Below are 13698 nucleotides of genomic sequence, written 5' to 3' on the forward strand. Positions count from 1 at the left end.
ACTGCCAACTACAACAGGGCACGGGAGCCCTAAATCTTAGTTAATCCCTCTTTTCCCCTCTCCCATTCCCTCCACTTTGCATTTTTGTTGACCTTTCCTTATTTTTTCTTTTTCCTTTTTTTTTATTTAAAAAACAAACAAACAGAAAAAACCCAAATCAAAACAAAACAAAGAAAAAACTTGCCTGGTCCAAGTTTTTCTTGCCTGAATGAAACACAGAGGAACTGTAAGTGGGAATGCATTGCTTAAAGCTTGTGTCTTCTGTGGTGAGCACCCTATCTTCTGGGGGTTCATATCTTGGCAGCCATCTCTTTGGAGAGGATTCTGCTGACCATCTCCTGCCATTGTGGGTGGTGTAGCATCTGTTCAAGATCCCTGCTTGATGCAGCCCCATTTTTCTCCAGAAACCAGTGTGGGACATCATCATTACAGCTATTAGCAGCTGATGGAGATTATACTTAGCTCAAGCACAGAGGATGTAATTCTTTCAAAAATGCCAAGGAGCCCAGTTCTTCTTTCATATTTTTTGATGATGGAGAGCTACTTCTGTCCCACATAAAGTCAAGTATTTTCCCATGGGAACACTAAGAAGCTGCAGTATGACACTATGCTCTAATTAAATAAACTGTTCCTGTACAAGATTCTTTAAGTATTCCTATGAGCAAGAGGAGTCAAACTTGGTGGGGTAATCCTTTGCTGTTCCATTATATGAGAGTCTGTACTGTGAAACTGGTTTTCTTTTATATCTTGATGTAAGCATTCGGATTTATGAGACTTCTGACTGATGTGACCCTGGCACATGCATCTGAGATTTGGGATGCCAGAAATCACAGCATTTTAAGACACAAGAGAATTTGGAAAGTCAGTATAAAATGTTAATAATGTCAACATTTTTGTGCTACCATAGGAAGCTAAGGGATCTTTGAAATATTGTATGGTTTAATGATGAGAAAGCATTCCAAAATTTCAGGGAAAATGTCCACCCATTTTAATTCATTGCTGACTTACCTTTGAAGTTCAAATACTGAAAACTTTGATGCAGATGTATTTTTTGTTGTAGAAGTTCAAACACTAGGTTGGCTTCTTCTGCTATATCTTCTATGCTCTTGTTAAGGTCAGGAAACTCAAAGGGTGAACTGTGAAGGGGATCCATCTGTGCAACTTTTTGTCTGAAGGGGATAAGACAGTTATGCAGAAGTCAGACCAGATTGTTCTTAAACTAGAATTGAGTGACACAATATTTTAGAGGACAAGAGATACATTTATAAATAAGCAAAACCATTTAATTATATGGCTTATTTAGAAAACCTTTAGTATGAACTGGAAAATTCCAGCATTTAAGTATATGTCTCTGTAGGTTAGGCATATATTAAAGATTATTTTGTTCACAGATCTATTGAAAACAGTGACTTAGTAGACCAGCATCTGTGTGCTGATCAGAAGTGGAACTTGATATGTAGGGATGGCTGGTGGAGTCAGGGGGAAAGACAGTTTCTCAGCAAAGGGACTTTTCCAGGAGCAACCTAGCCCTTACTGAAGGTAGCCCTGAAAATCCCTGATGCCTGAAAGGGCCTCCAGTGAAAGGACAGGATGTCTCAAAATGCGTTCAGTTTCAGAAATGGCATCTTCGAAGGCTTTGAAGCGCATGTCACAGCTGGGCATTCGTCCTCCTTTATCTTCCAGCTTTGCTGCAAACCTCATTAAGCCCTGAACAGTCTGAGCAAGAGCAGCAATTTCAGCATCCCACTGATCAAAACAAAGATGACACTGAGGGCAGGAGGGAAAGTCCTTCTCAAAGCCACGGCCACACTGGTCGCAGAGCCGGCCGGTGACACCAGCACGGCAGTTACACGCGCCAGTGGCTTTGTCACACGTGGGCTGGCGGGTCCCCTCCAGGTTACACTCACAGGCTGCAAGAAAGGAACAGCAGGTTACATCCAGTTGTTCCTTTTCTCTGGGATTAATGCATGAAAAAGGCACATTTCAAGATAATAAAAGCAAAGCAGTGTTTGAGTTAGAGCAAGGTGGACTGCACAGTAGTGGCTCTTCTTCATCTCTGATTTACATCTTAACCATTGAAATAGCACTATAGATAAATCATATAAACACTTGTCCATCTCATACACACAAACATATGACTGTCCATCTCATACACACAAACATATGAATGCCCTGTTTCCTCTGTGAATATAAAAGGTAAGCCTTTATGTCGAGGCAATTTCTAATGCAGTTGTCCCAGCAATAATACTCACAAACACAATGCATCTGGGGATTGCCAAAGTAGTTTTCCTCACATTCATTACAGCATCTTCCACTGTAACCTGGCTTACATGGACACTGGCCTGTAAGCTGTAAAGACAGATAGGGTGGAATAACTTCCAGCAGAGTCATTGGGCTGGATATACATTATTCCAGCTGTACAAGGACTGCACCAACACTGCTTGCCCACAGTCTTTGAACACCACGGTTCACACAGTATTGGCCCAGCTTTCCTACCTTCCTCCTGAAGGTCCTGAAAACAAAATGCACTCTGAGAAATGGCTTTGCTTCACTAATGTCAGAGATCTTGTATGATCCAATCTACTGATGCTCATCCTCTGACAATAATCTGAAAGGATTCTTTTCTTTTGCAAAACAATTATTTTTTATTTTTGCTAGATTTAAGAACGCATCATAGCATTTCAACGTAAACTACACAATTTATCAATTGTAACTGAAAACCTTGAGGGTATATTATGCACCTTGCCCTAGAAAAAATATTTTGAAATTCAGCTATTAAATTTATCCCCAGGGAATTACAACTTTGATAACTGCTAGTAGTTCTTTGAGGTCAAGAACTAAATTTGATATAAAAAATAATAAATCTACTGAATAAACTGGAACAAACAGAGAGCATATTGAAAGAAAAATGTGCAAACACATCAGCAAGATTTGAGGATAAGCTCCTGGTGCTCTGAAGTCAATGGCAAAATTGCTGTTGACTCCATGGGACCACAATTTCACCTCTCTATTCTGAAATGCTGTTTAATTTTTTCTACATTCTAGCCCTGAAATATGCAGAGGAATTAAAGATGAGAAAAGGTACTCTAGTAGTATGATAGATGAGGCTTGATTAATGTATTGGCCACAGCTGCTACTTTATGAAAATAAGCACTTAAAAAATACTCATCAGAATCTTGGGTCCAAGCTTGGATTTCCTTCTTCCCTATGTGCATAGTTATGAGGCAGCTTTTTCCTGTGACATCTTTTTACAATGTTTTCTAAGATCCACTTGACAAAGAAACAACATGCAAAGAGAAATTGCAAAGCCACGTTATCAGAACAACACTTTTGATTTAATGACTCACAGTGTGATTGCACCAACCACAAATTTCCAAAGAATTTTTTTGTTTCAAGGTATATGGCAAAAAAGCAATCTTCATTTATAAGAGGGACCCCAATTTGCCATGTCAAAACACCAGCACCCTGGTTCCTGGAAAACAGAGTAATTTTCTTGCCTGGTTGCACTTGTTGCTTTGGGAGTTTTTTGGATCACAGTCACAGGTCTGACATCCTTTTCCACTAGCCAGGCCCCAGTAGCCAGAGGCACACTGGTCACACGTGGCACCCAGCACATTGGGCAGGCAAGGACAAGCTCCTGTGGCTGGGTCACACAGGCAGGCTGCGTCCCCCCCCGGGCACATGGCAGGCTGAACACCTGCCAGATTGCACCTGCAGCCTGGAAAAAGAGGGACAATTACTACAGCAGACAGAAATACAGACAGCTGATGGACAGTCAGAGCTGGATATAAAGCCCATGCTGCAGGTTCACTTTTAGTGACCTTGAACATGTTTAGTCTCATACACATTACCTGTCTTTTTGTAATAATTTATATATGGCTTTGAGAAACTTACTGTGAATGTTCAACCCTTTTAATACAGGCACAGAATCTTATTAGAATGCAATGTTAAATATGTTGGGCAAGGATAAGTTGATTTACAGTAGGCATTATCCAGCGTGGGAATCCCCAGGAAGCCAAGTAAGATAAGAAGCCCTCCTTGTGAGGAGCCAAAAGTTCTTGCTTAACAATTTCTGACAGATATCTTCCAAGAATGAACAAGGGATAGGCTTGGACTGTATTTTAGAGATTCCCAGAAAAATTGTTTCTTGACTATACTTATAGTTATCTTGGCCATAAAAATGAATACTTTCAATCCTCTGTGAAAATGAGTTTAGAGAAAAACTGGGAAGAAGCTTGTGCCTTGCTTTTCCTTACACTCCTACTCTTCTGTTCAAAGAGCTGAATGACTGATGTGTCCTTATGGAATCCATTCAGTTGCCTGAATGCTCTCACTCTAGCCACTTAATGAAAACAGCTGGCAAGGCAGGAAGTTCAGCAATGGATCATCTGGTTAACTGAGCTCTAACTGAGCTTAGCTGGTGTCAGCCAGCAACATGGATAAACAATTATCACTGATTCCTTTACTTTTGATTCCTTCCTGAAGAAGCTGAATTCATATTCATTTTCTAACAGAGAGTGCTGCTATCATTTCACAAACGAGTATTTCCAAGGAGTGATATTCAGTATGAGAGTGAGACTTGGATGACAAAGAATTTAATAGATGCCATATTAAGTTATTTGTATCACTGATATATTTATATTTAGTAAATAGAGAAGTATATTTGTGATTCTTATGTTTTGCTCTATTTATCTGCTTTTTGTCCTCCCTCCAAGGTCTAGCCTTTCCCTATAGCCTATTTTTTTAAAACATTTTCTTGGTAGTAAAACACAGTTGCAGTGCAGTTACTTACTTTGACAGCTTTGATTGAGGGCTGAGCCAAAATAACCTGGTTTGCAGAACTGGCAGTTTGGTCCATGGGTGTTGTGTAAACACTTGGTGCATTCCCCAGTGACCCTGTTACAGGACTCTGGGTCTGTCAAATCAATGTTGTTATTGCAGGGACACGGTGCACAGTCAAGGCCAGGGCTGCTGGGGTTTTTGTAGAACCCACTAGGACACTTGTCACACTGATTGCCTGTCAGAGGAAGGTAAAAATATTGCTGGCTGGTGGAATTCAAGTGAAACATGTAATTTCCAGTAATATTATTAAAAGATTCACTGTCTGTTCAAATGCACGTTTCCCATGGAAAATATCCACCTGTTTGAGATCATTGCACTTTAATTCTCTGAACAGTTTAAATTACATCTTCCCCACTGAAATCTGATGGTAAGACACCCTTCTCATGCCAAGTTGTTTATACCAAGGAAGCCCTTTCAATAAGAGCAGTTAGGTGCCCTATCATACAACACCTCCCAACACCTTTTCCCATCAAAACCCATTCAATGGCAGTAGTCTGGGTTAGCCATATTTGCAGGATTTTCCTTGGCCCTTCACTCCAACAGCAGCATTGGAGGGTGGGGGGTACCCAGGAGTTCAGATGAACTCTGATGCTCTGTCCTTGCTTGCTGGCATTACAACTAGTACTGCATTTTGTCTCAATGCCTGCCCTGATTTGGGTACATCCTCTGCATCTCAGAAACCATTCTGGGCAGACTGGTGTTTCTGAAACCACATCCACTGGTTCATCTTCAGCCAAGGACTCTCTTCCTTCACTGTGCTCCTCAGGACCCAGAGCCTTTCTCAATCTCTGAGAAAGTGAGAACGCTGCTACAGAGGTGACCAAGTCTTGCTGGAAAGGAGCAGGAGCAATAAAGTCCAAAAGTGAGGAGTGCAGTGATTTGTGAGGACAGAAGTCCCCTGGGTGAACACCAACATGAATAATTTTGACCCTACAGCAATTACTCAAGCAAAACCACTCTTGACTTATAAAGAAACCTTGCCTAAATAAAGATGACAATATTGGTTTAATTTTCAGCAGTGATTCCCATTAAGCTTTGCTTCCACCAGAGGAGATCTTTCTAATGCCCAAGGGAAGGGAAATATCTTCAGCTTTCCCTTCAGGAATTCAACCTAATTCAACAAGATCTTAGGAAATAAGGAATAATTTTGCTGCAAAAAACATCTGCATTTCATACAGCTGAGAACAGAAACCCCATTTCTAAAATGGCTATTTGAACCATGAAACAGTCACTTTAAGGCATAATGTCAAAGAATTTCCTCTATATGGAGAAAAAACTTCTCTAATTAGGAAATCTTACCAGCTCTTTTTGCCCTAATCATTCCCATTTGGGCTTGCAATGCTTCTTTTTCAGAGGTAACAAGCAACTGCAGTTCTCCCTCCCTCTCCCCACCAAATTAGTGTCATGCCCCTGGAAAGGAGGAGATTTCCAGAGTATGACATCAGAACAATAAATTACTGTATCCACATAAATGAATCCCTTTTGAAAACGCTAACTGCACAATTCCCATTCTTTCTAGTCAGAACTTAGCCACATAATTTCAGGAAACTTGAGTGCTAACTCTTCTTAGCAGTTTTATTAGCATTACCTCATTGTCATTTCTGAACATGTGGCAGGTGGAGAATGATCATTTTTTTCTCTTACAATAATTTAAGTAGTATCAAAACCAGTCCTTATTTTGCTTCATACCTGAATATCCCTTGAGACAATTACAGACAAGCTGTGCAGACTGGGAGTCCTGGTAACAGGAATGTGCAAAATACCTATTGCTTGTAGGTGCCCCTGGGCACATGCATGGGTGGCAGGGTTCTCCATCCAGAGGGTTTCCATAATAGCCATCCATGCACCTGCCAAAGCAGTCAACACAAAGCGGGTCAAATTGTCAAGTGCTTCATGCAGGTGAATCAATTTACATGTATATATTGAAATTAGTATTCCAGATCATTGTAATGCTATCTCCATCAATTGGTAGAGATATATCAAACTTCAAAGGTGTTCTAAAATGGAAAATCAGAGCTGCATTCTCAAAATCTGAAGCAAAAAGAAAAAGACATATTTTTTCCTTTCAAGAAATGTTTGTGAAGACTTTCACCTACTCTGGAACAATTTTAAACTGAGTGATTACTGTTGAGGGTTTTTTGCAAGACAGTGGATAGATATATATATATATATATATATATATATATATATATATATATATGTATGTATATATGTGCACAATCCAGTCTTCATAGAAAGGTCACAATGCCCTTGGAGGACACGAAAGAAGAAGAACATGCTCAGCAGCAGACAGTTCAGGATGTAAAGGCAGACAAGAAAACCACAGTGAGACGCATGAAGAAGAAAACCTAACTAAAATTAACTGAAAGCTTAAAACACGTTAACAGAAGGATTTAACCAAACATGTATTAGCTTGAGGCGGGAACAGTAGAACACAGTATAAATATAGCTTGCTTTTTGCAATAAATTGGCTCCTCTTGATCATATTGATCATGGCATGATGTCCCGTTCCTGATTCTCCTCAGATTATGATATGGCATATCACACATGCTCTGCATAGGCAGCTAAAAGCTACCATATAAAAATTCTATATATTTACCTAGCAGCACATATATTCATCTATTTCCATCCAGACACACGCACAGAGTGGTTGGCATGACAGTAAAAAGTGCTTGCACAGGCAAAAAAAGCAATGATTCTTCAAGAGTACTCAGAGAATACTGCATATTTTAGATGCAACATACGTATTGAGCCATGCTCTGTCTGACATGTTCTGCAAACCTGGGATAATGGCTCTTTCAAGGTGCTGGTGCCTGTGCTGTTACCCAAATGGTGGGGCTTTTGGGGCTCTCTGGGGGCTCAACCACCCTGCCCACCACCGCTGTCTCCACATCCCAACCCCCTGCAGTCCTGCAGCTGCAGCAACGACTACACAGAGGCTTCTGGAACATCCTCAGTCTTTGATCTGTTCTGCTATGGCAAGTGGGAACACAACTCTCCGTATAGGCAAGGCTAAAAGACTTGTATACAGACAAGGCTAAAAGACTTGGCTATCTGATTATCCTTCCCCTGGGGTCTGGAGATCCTGCAAAACCACAGGGCAAAAAGTGTTTCAGTCTTCCATTATTAATCTGTTTGCCATCTACTTGTAGATGTAGAACAGCCAAAGTCTGTATCGTCTAAAAGTACTGCAGGAAAATCTCAACAGGTTTCATGAGGAAAATCTCTTAAAAATTAATGACAAGGTACAGTCCAGCCAAACCAAAATAAACACACTTAATTTCGATGTCCATGTTGAACTGTGATACTGCTGCCAGTGTACAAAACAAAAAAGAGGAGCAGTGCTCTGAAGGGAGCTGGAACATGTGGGAAAAGTAATTTTCTGGTGACACTGAACTAATATCACCAGCAAAGAGGGCACGTTTACTTAAACTCTTTGAAGGTAATTGCAGGTATTAAAATGATTAAATATTCAGCCTCTTGGCTAGTCTCATGCCAAATTTTAAATTTGAAAGCTGGCAATTTGGAACCTGTCAGGAGTCAGTTTATCCCACACACAGTGTTTTGTGCATGTCTCCAAATACATGGTGCCATGGCATCCATGTCTCACCACTGCAATGCTGGGTGCATGCCCTGCCTGCAGTCTAGCCACAGGCATCGCATGCACATTCCCACATGCAATAGGCAATAGTAATGAAATAGGTACCTGACATTCAGCAGCCAGGCCCAGTTTCATGTTTACATGTCAATGGCCTGTTAAGGTCATTGATGTTAATGGCCTGTTAAGGTCATTGGTGCATTGGTAGGCCCCCAGCTACACAGGCACTTTGGAGACCACCAGTGTCTGTTGGAGCTTTGCAGCAGTGCCCACGAACTGACCTCTCGCAGTGGCTTCCAGCGGTGAAGCCGCGGCAGTTGAGGCACTCTCCGGTCAGAGGGTCGCACAGCTCCGCGTGGCCATTACAGGGGCAGGGGCGGCAGTGGGGAAAGCCAAAGTAGCCAGGCAGGCAGCGGCTGCAGCGCTGCCCATCCACCTCCCGGCGGCAGGAGCACTGCCCCGTCACCTGGTCACACAGCGTGCTCAGCGAGCCTTGTGGGTGGCACTCGCACGCTGGAAAACACCGAAAGCAAAGCTGTGTCCTTAAAGCATTCCTGCCAAATCATCGCTGATGCTGCTCAAAGGCAGCAGGGATGGAAAATTTGTTTTTCGTAGGAACATTTTTTATATTGCTTCACACATAATCCAGGATTCAAAGCCCTTAAACATTGGAGTGTGCTAGTGGTACTGGTATGGTGCTGGCTGCAAGGCACTCACCGTAGCAGCCATGGAAGCCGAAGCCATAGCTGCCTGCAGAGCAGGTGTCACAGCAGCGTCCCACGACGTTGGCTTTGCACTGACACTGGCCCCCCAGCTTACTACAGCTGGCATTCAGCGACCCCTGGGGATTGCACTTGCATGCTGGCAAGGGGAAAGAAAATCAAAACATGTTTGGTTGTCAAGGAGTTCTACTGCTCTCATCAGCTTGCAGGTTTCACATTTTAAAACAGGTAGGAAAGAGCTTGATTATTCTTCTCATGGTTCACTAAACTGATGATGCCATAGTTTAGATCATTTGATGGTGTAGCACCAACGGTGATGGTATATCAGGCGCCAGTACAAGTCTTGGTGTTGCAGTTGCCACATTGCCACATTGCCTTCAGCACACATTTGGGGTAGGACAGAAAGGGAGCAGCAAAGCATAGATCCAAATAAAGACATTGTGAAGTCTAGAAAGATTTGCCATAAATCTGCATCTAGCTGAAGCACAAAACATAACTTGCAAGCTGTATTTAGTTTGCATCTGTGTACTGTTTGTTTCCTTCTGGACAGCTTGAACTAACTTGTTGGGTGAAGATGCTCCACTAACCCACAGAGGTTTGCCCAGGATGCTCTGGAAAGCACTAGAAAACCAAAGTGCCACATTTCACTGGGAGAATCTTGTCACTTTAGGAATCAGGCCAATAGGAAGTTATCACAGCCCAAGCCTAAATGAGGGGTTCACTGGTTGCACAGCTGTGACCTCATTGCTTGATATTAGAGTGAGGCATCAATGCTAAAAATTGTCCAATCCAAGCAGATGCTATCACTTTGGAGGCATTGCTGCTAGGCTCCCTGAAAGAAGCTGGCCACCAAAGTTGCCCAGAAAGGCCTCTCCTGTTACTGGAAGTGCAGAAAAGTTCCATTTCTCTGGGCCAAATACTTGGGAAATTCCCTGAGCTACTGAGCCCAGCTAATGATGGGTCCAGGAGGCTGCCTAGGAATTTCAAACCCCACCTGCCACTGCCTTCTTGCTGCAATATCATCAAGGTTTTCTTGGTGAATCTCTTTCAGTACATCAACTTATGTACCATCATGTCTGGAATCTTACCAAGGCATTCAGCTAGCTTACAGCATCTAGAGAGAGAGCTTAGAAACTTCTCTGTCATTTAAGAGCAGCCAGAAAAGAAGGAAAATTACTGCCTTGGCCATATGGTAAAGGCATCTGATTCAAACGTTTTTCAGAAGACACAAAAACACTGCCATGGTCCCTCTCATTCTGCTCATGAAGCCCACCAGGAGTGATGAACTCTGAGATTCATGCTACCAAATGTCTGCAGCCCACACAGGGTTCAGCAGGATATACCCTGCACATCCATGGATATCACATGCTGACTTCTACACAGCTGCAGGCTCAGAGCTCTACAGTCAACCTATCCTACAAACTCAAGGGAAAGAAGAGCTGCCTGTGCAGGCTGGTCCTTACCAACGGCGCCGTTGTGGATTCGGGCTGACAGGCTCGCTATGAGCCGCGCACACGCTTCAGGCAGGACATGAGGCCCAACTTCAGATGCAATTTCAATGCAGTGATACTTCTGGTACTCATCTAAATCCTTTTCACTGCATAAGTTCTCCACAGACCCGATTCTGGGAATAAGTCCAAGCTTTGTCGTTAAGAGAGAAAAGAAAATATTTTTGCTTAGATATATTGAAAACTAGAATTTCCCACATTTTCTTAATGTGCTTCCCATTGCAGCAACAGAGGCCTGGAGCATTGCAGTTGTGCAATTCTGTCATCTAAATTCACATTTATTCTCAAGGTCTAAACATTCCCTGAGTTCTTCAAATAAGAGAGACTGTGTTTAAAAAAATAAAATTATAATAAGACCTCAGATATATGCTCAGAACTGGTCTTGCTGTGCTGTGTGAGTGACTCCAAAAGCAGTGTCTGGCCAAAATTTTTACTTTTATTACTGTCATAGGGAAAAAATCAGATGAAGGTTCTATGTCCAAGTATAGCCAGACCTTGCCTGGTCCAGTTCTACAGGAATAATTAGAGAAACAGACCTAAAGATATTTTTCTCAAGAGAAGGACCCAAAACTAACACCCAGTTCATTCCTGACTTGATGGAAATTTGGGAAATATCTAGACCTGATTCCCAGGAAGTACAAGACTAATTTTACTTTTCCAATATAATCTTTAAAAATATCCATGATCCCAACAAATTAGAGATATTTAAAAAAACCTAAGTGATGAGAAGCTGTACAAATTTATATCCATAGCCACAGCATCTTATCAGAACATACATATGGACTGTGCTCATAATCAATGAGCAACAGATAGAGATACATGCAACGTATGCAACAAGTATGACTTGTATTGCTCCATGAAAATTTAACCAGGTACAATTCTGCCTTTCCATATAAAAATATGCAAACAATGCCAATGGAGAAAAAAAGAGCTGAATTTCTATTAAAACACACTATATCTTATTTAAAAATACTTCTAATAAGTCCATTAAAAAAAAATACCACTGTGTATAAAAACAACCTCAAGGGACTTGTGGCAGAACTACTCACTGAGTCAATCAAGATGAATGATTTTGAATTTTTGTCAGAGGCAGAGGGCTGGGAAAAATACACATCCACAAAATATTCTGTTCCCGGCTCCAGGCAGACTGGAGTTTGCAGAATTGCAATCCTGTTTAGCAGAAATGAAGCACAGTTATAGCCAGGAGTGAGGACAAGGCAAGTTTACTGAATGTTGTGAGCTCTCCCTTTCCTCTGTGCCTGCAAACTGATGCCTGCAGCCTGGAGCAAGCCCTGCTGCAGTGAGGAGCACACCCAGCCCCATGCTTGACGGCTTTGGGAAAGCTGCAGGACTTCTGCCAGATGATTCATTAAATGCAATTTAATCCTGAGGAGATTGAACTGAAAATGGCAGGTTTTACTGCTTCTAGCAAGGGGGTTTGCAACTCACTCTTCAAATTCATCCTCTCCTGTCCCTATTTGATCAAGACATTGGTCACATCCTCTTAGCTTCTCTCTATTCTTTACACAGATCCAAGCTGAAAAGCTGATTTTGAAAGTAGACTAGGACAGTGAGTTTAAGTCAATATTTCCTTTCTATTCTGAAGCAGCTGCAGTTGGATTTTCACCAGAGCAACCAACCCCAGCTGGATCTCAGGCTGCTCTCCTGGGTGTGGCAAACCAGATTAAGGACTGGGGCATCAGACTCTTCCTTAGACCCTCTGTAGTATTGTGGTGTGCCAGCAACAGAAAAGGCCACACATGTGTTTCTGATATTCCCACTATCCCACACATGTGTTGCTCTGCAGTGCTTCAGTAAATGATTTGTACACAGAAGATCTGCAGGCAAAAAGTCAGCAACAGTCAGACCTCTTTGTAGCTGGGAGAGGCAACTCATGTGGCTCCTGTGAAAGGACCTTGTTTTTGCAGTGTTGACCTAAAAAGATACCAGCAGGCTGGATGGCAACGCTTGCAAGCCAGTCTTCCAAGAGCTATAAACAAAAGACAAAAATTATGGCTATATTTTGTATCTGAAAAACCTGCTTCCTCTTTGAAAGTGTAAATGAAAGCCATCTGAATCACTGCACACTGCAGTGACAAGACAGACTTTCTCTTTATTCTTTACAGCACTGAAAAACAATGTTATTTGTGAAAAATTCATTGTATTTGCAATAGATAATGAAAAGCAGAGACGGAAATGAGACCTCAGCTGGTTCAAATGGAAACAGCTCTTTTAGACTCATTGGAGTTGTTTCTTTTCTTAGCATAGTGTTTTTCTGGAGATATCCTTCATTAGCTGCATTCTCACACATCTAATAAGAAATAGTAAACATAAAAGACTTTGTATCAAATGTATTTAAAACCTAACTCTTCTCTTAGTCAGAAAAAGCTACCTCAAACTAGCCCACTGAAAAATTGTTCCCATGTTTTAAGACACTGGGAGATTGTTTTGCCTCAGAGTGCTAGTCAGAGAACAGAACACAATAGAGAGCAGGAAAATCTTGAGTTGGGGGACTGTCCCAGAGAATTGCAAAAGAATAAGGAGTTTACAAAAGCTGGTACCAATAAAACACTTGTGTGTGTTTTTGAAGACATGGATAAGGGCCTGAGTTTAACCAGATTGGGATTAACAATGTCCCTAGACATGCCATCATCATTAAGAAATCTTCTCCAGGCAAAAAATAGTAATTTGGCTATTTTCCTACAATTTTCACACATCTCAGAGTCCAGATGGAACAACTGGGAAGCAGGATGCCTGCAAAGGGCCTGGATAAATATCTATGCAGATGACTCCTGCCTGTACACATTTAACTGCCCAAAAAACCCAGCTAGGAATACATGATGCTTGTCTAAAACGAACTGCATTTTCCATGTGTTTGATTTTTGAGTAAAGTCCAGTCCAAGTAAAGCTGCCAAAATAGAAACACTCAGAAGATGAAATTTTGGCCAATGCTTAGAAAACAGTTTTAGTGCAGATTTTTTGTATTTGAGTGGAAAGGGTTAAGGGGGTCAGTGGAGAACATATTACT

At 41.7% G+C, this 13698-nt stretch overlaps 1 protein-coding gene across 1 annotated transcript in view; it reads right to left on the minus strand.

Annotated features, from left to right (window-relative positions):
• LAMB4 (laminin subunit beta 4) overlaps positions 1-13698 on the minus strand; it is a 56741-nt gene that overhangs the window by 12251 nt on the left and 30792 nt on the right. Inside the window, exons 19-29 of the mRNA XM_030238103.2 lie at positions 12539-12660; positions 11720-11840; positions 10626-10803; positions 9158-9301; positions 8722-8953; positions 6532-6689; positions 4793-5017; positions 3498-3718; positions 2253-2349; positions 1535-1910; positions 1009-1169 (exon numbers count right to left, since the gene is read on the minus strand). Coding sequence (XP_030093963.2) covers positions 1009-1169; positions 1535-1910; positions 2253-2349; positions 3498-3718; positions 4793-5017; positions 6532-6689; positions 8722-8953; positions 9158-9301; positions 10626-10803; positions 11720-11840; positions 12539-12660 — 2035 coding nt within the window. The remainder of the gene's footprint in view (positions 1-1008; positions 1170-1534; positions 1911-2252; positions 2350-3497; positions 3719-4792; positions 5018-6531; positions 6690-8721; positions 8954-9157; positions 9302-10625; positions 10804-11719; positions 11841-12538; positions 12661-13698) is intronic.

Source organism: Serinus canaria, chromosome 1A (assembly GCF_022539315.1).
Source record: "Serinus canaria isolate serCan28SL12 chromosome 1A, serCan2020, whole genome shotgun sequence".
Lineage (NCBI taxonomy): Eukaryota > Metazoa > Chordata > Aves > Passeriformes > Fringillidae > Serinus > Serinus canaria.